The sequence below is a fragment of the Fukomys damarensis genome, unplaced genomic scaffold (assembly GCF_012274545.1).
Source record: "Fukomys damarensis isolate Sample0158 unplaced genomic scaffold, DMR_v1.0_HiC HiC_scaffold_13, whole genome shotgun sequence".
In the NCBI taxonomy this organism is placed as follows: Eukaryota; Metazoa; Chordata; class Mammalia; order Rodentia; family Bathyergidae; genus Fukomys; species Fukomys damarensis.
The window spans coordinates 38,356,642-38,360,791 of NW_022900925.1; the positions used below are offsets into that span (position 1 = coordinate 38,356,642).

General features: G+C 57.1%; 1 protein-coding gene across 1 annotated transcript; it reads right to left on the reverse strand.

Moving 5' to 3' along the window:
- Positions 1–108: 108 nt before the first annotated feature.
- Ptges3l (prostaglandin E synthase 3 like) lies at positions 109–3,942 on the reverse strand. Its single transcript, XM_010642999.3, has 7 exons — positions 3,599–3,942; positions 3,197–3,310; positions 3,040–3,106; positions 2,861–2,959; positions 1,373–1,462; positions 895–948; positions 109–244 (listed from the first exon to the last, which is right to left on the reverse strand). The coding sequence occupies exons 1-7, from the start codon at positions 3,604–3,606 to the stop codon at positions 236–238; spliced, it is 441 nt and encodes a 146-aa protein (XP_010641301.2). The 5' UTR covers positions 3,607–3,942; the 3' UTR covers positions 109–235.
- Positions 3,943–4,150: the final 208 nt, after the last annotated feature.

Here is a 4,150-nt window from a genome sequence, read left to right on the forward strand (position 1 = left end):
CACACACACACACTCACACACACTCAAATAGCCAAGCAGCCCAGAGATTTCACATCACTTGACAGGAGGCTGGGCGCCCTCGGTCTGCTCTTCGCTCTCCAGCCACGGGACGTGGCCCCAGGTCAGGATGGGCCAGAATCACAGGGCAGGGAGGAGAGCACCACACGGAGCAGGCTCTCAGGCCTCCTCCCAGCGCTCGATCTCAGAGTCCACTGCTGGGCATCACGGCGCCATCCTAGTCGTCCTAGGGTGACAGACAGAGGACAGAGCACTGTGGTGCCTGCCCGGGACGCCCCGCCCACTGGTGTGACTTTCTAAACTGCACTCCGAGGAGGAAACAGCCAAGAATCTGACCATGGGTGAGAAAGCAAGACACTGGCCCTCAGTCAGCACCAGCCCTGCACCGTTCAGCTGAAGACACTGAGCAAGGCCAGCTGCCCTCAGAGGGAGGAGCAGAGGGGAAGAGGGAAGGGAAGAAGGGGGCTTGCTGGGTTTTTTTTTTGTCTTGTTTTGTTTTCTTTTTTTGACACAGGGTCACACTTTGTAGTCAAGGCTGGTCTCAAGCTCCCAGAGATCCTCCTGCCTCAGCTTTCCGGCTGCTGGCAAAACACCTGCCCTCACTGGGGTATCTTCAAGCCTGGAGAAAATACTTAACCTCCGGCGTCAAAATCAGATTTGTGAACAGGAACTGAGAACTACTGGGGGCTATGGGCAGGGCCAGGAGCTTTCTAGAGCATCTGTGTTTGTCATATTCATTTTGTTTTGTTTTTGAGGTGCTAGAACCCAGGACCTCCCCCAGGCTAAGCAAGCGCTGTACTGCGGAACTTCACCCCAACCCTCTTGGGCTCCCTGTAAGGCTCACAGGAGACTCGGGAAGGGAATGGCTCTACTTACGTCCAGGTCATCCATGGCAGGGGGTGGTCTCTTGGTGCTGACCTTCTGCAAAAGCTAGTGGGAGACAAAGGTCACAAGAAAGGGCAGAGCCAGGCACGGTGGCCCATGCCTGTAACCCCAGCGCTGGGGAGGCTGACGCAGGAGGATTGCCACAAGTTCCAGGCCAACCTGGACTACATAGTAAGTTTAGGGCCAACTTGACCTACAGAGTAAGACCTTGTCTCAATAAACAAACAAACAAAACCCAAAATTCAAATGTTCCAAGGGCCAGGGATTTGGCTCAGTGGTTCCGCTGCCTACCTCGCAAGCACAAGGGCCTAAGTTTGATCCCTGGTACTAAAAAACAAAAAACAAAAAAACAAATGCTCCACAGAACATGCAGAGTATTCACGCCAATGAGCAGTCTGCCCGCAGAGTGGAGAAACACACACACAGGACACAGGACAGAGAGGGCGCACCACAGCCCCCTGCAGCTCACCTCTGCGTAGTGCTCCACCTGCGCCAGCTCCCCCTCTTCGTCCCCTTCCCAGTCTCTCCAGTTGTCATAGTCCACAGACAGCCACACCGGCTGCAGGAGGAAGCAGAGTCACAGGCAGGGGCAGCGGCAGGCAGCTGGGGAGGTTGTGGGGCAGGCGGAAAAGAGGACCGTGGTGGAGGGGCAAAATGACGGGATCCTAAAGCCTCCAGGACTGCGCAAGACAAGCCGGCACTGCTCAGTGTCGAGCACTCGGGGGGTCAACCCTCAGGAATGGGAGAAAGGAGGCAATGGAAAAGATACACTGAGCCAGAATGGAGACCCCACCTGACGCCTCCGTTCAGGCCTTGAGGATTTATGCTGGGATGGCCAGATCCTCCCAGTTTTTCAAAGAGGCTAATAAACTGGATTTGTAGATAAAACATCCACCTTCTTTTGGCAGTGCTGAGGACTGACCCCATGGCCTTGCACATGCTAGGCAAGCACTTGAACACTGAACGACATCCCAGGCCTTTTTGATCTCTTTGGTACTGGGGATCGAACTTGGGATCTTGCACTTGCAAGGCAGGTGGCAGAACCACTGAACTAAATCCACAGCCCAGCCCTTTTTATCTTTTAAGACAAGGTCTTACTAAATTGCCCAGGCTGGTCTTAAATTGGTGATCCTCCTGCCTCAGCCTCCTGAGCAGTTAGGATTACAAACAAATATCCACAATTTTAAATGTCAGCAACCAATCAAAAACTAAGTCAGTAACCAATCCAAACAATTTTCAGGGCTGGGGATTTAGCTCAGTGGTTCAGCCACCTGCCTTGCAAGCGCAAGATCCCGAGTTCGATTCCCTGGTATCAAAAAAACAAAACAATTTTCATAGTGTGGAACATGAAAGCAGACTTGGCCAGCAGGTGGCCTACTTTTCACAGTAGGAGACAAGCCACTGCGGGCTCTTATGTGGGAGAGTGACAAGGTCAGTGTGTGTTAGACCATGAGAGACAACGCAGAAGATGGTTGGGGTGTTGGGCTGAAATTATGCAGCAAACCCAGAGGGACAAAGTCTGAGCCAGGAAGAAAGGAAGGGATAGATTTAAGTATATTTAGGAGGAGACCAGGGATTTAGCTCAACAGGGCCATGCCAGCCTGGCAAGCACAATCATGAGTGCGATCCCTGGCACCCCCCCCAAAAAAGGATATTTATGAGTTCACAGGCAGATGTATGACAACTCTGGGAGGCTGAGGCAGGAAGATCACAACTTCCAGCCCAGCCCCAGAAACTTAGTAACTCAGTAAGACCCTGTTTCAAAAAATTAGGGACAGGATGCAGCTCAGTATGAAGGCCCTAGGTTCAAACACCCATGTCAGAAAACGATAACAGTATTTAGAAGGTCAAACAGACAAGAGCTGGTGAGTTTTATTGGCCAGAGAGGAGGCAGGGGCATCCCAACTCTGACAGGTCCCTGAGCCTGTGGACAGGCACAGAAGGTCCCCACCCTCACCTTGATATCGTCCTTGGTGAGCCGAGGCCAGGCCACCTTCTCCTTCCACTTCCTCACAAAGCAAGTTACCGAGCGGCCCGAGCGTTTGTCCTGGGAGTCCTGCACACAGAGCCCAGTGCTCAACGTCTGGGTTGTAGCGTGATCTCCAGAGCCCCGGGCAGCCTGCGCGCAGCCCTCACCTTGGAGTTCACCCTGGCGTAGAACTCGATCTCGTTGTACAGCTCCACCCCATCGCCGTTCCTGCAGCTGCGGAGGCATCCAGGCGGAGAGGGTGTAGGGGCTGCAACTGCGCCGGAGAAGGGCGTCCGGGCGGGCAGGCCCGAGGGCAGGCGCTACCTGAACACCACGCGGTGGTCCTCGAGGAGCACGTGCACGTCGGTACTGTCCTCCACGCAGAACTCCATGAACACGTACTTGGGCCTGTCGTACCACAGGGTCCGGGCGTGCTGCCTGGGGGGAACCACGCTGGGCCGCTGGGTGCCGCCTTCTGCTAAAGCGGCACTCAGTGGGGAAGGCAGGGGAGGGACGAGAGCGCCAGCAGCGTGGACGCGGGCGGGTGAACCCCGGGAGAGTCCAAGCTGCCAGGCTTGGGGGTGGGAGGTGGAAAGTCAGGGGCAGCATTCGGGTTCCGCCCCCTCGGCTCAGGCCCAGCGCCCCCGGGTCCAGGGCTCCCCCGGGCCAGCAGTGCGCAGAACTGGGGCAGGGGCAGCCCGAGGTGGGTTCCCCCGAACTTCTCACCGTGCCATGGCGACTCCAGCTGCCAGGTGGCGTCTGGAGTCCCAGGCCCTGCCGCTATCTTTAGATCCTGGGGCCGCCCTGGCAGCTGCCGCTCCTTATATGGCTGAGGGACGGGGAGCGAGGAAGGGACGATGCTCGGCAGCCCAGGATCTGCATGGGAATGGGACCCGGGGGAGCTCAGCCCAGCAGCTGCCGCTCCCGGAGCCTCCAGAGACGCTCGGAAGAGGGGATAGATTCCGAGGGGGCGAGCAAACGACGCCAGGGCTGAGTACCCGGGGCCCAATTCATAGCAGCCACCCTGACAGCAGATGATTGGCCAGAACGCACGCTCCGCGGAGGCGCCCCTGAGGACGTCCTCCCGGAAGTCCCGCCCCAGGCCTTTTCCGGCCGCGTGGTGTTACCATGGCAGCAAGGCGGGCCCCCAGGTAAGTGGCGGCTCTTCCGGGAAGATGGCGGCCTTGCTAGCTACCACGGAGCCGATGACCGCGGCGAAGGCAGCCGAATCCAAGGCGAAGGACTCAGAGGAAGAAGAAGAGGAGTCGCCGCCGCCGT

Coding starts and splice junctions, on each gene's coding strand:
- Ptges3l (XM_010642999.3), bottom strand. Junction 2,960..3,039: donor ACGCCAGGGTGAACTCCAAG/GTGAGGGCTGCG, acceptor CTCTGTGTGCAG/GACTCCCAGGACAAACGCTC. Junction 1,463..2,860: donor TCACCAAGGACGATATCAAG/GTGAGGGTGGGG, acceptor TTCCTCCTGCAG/CCGGTGTGGCTGTCTGTGGA.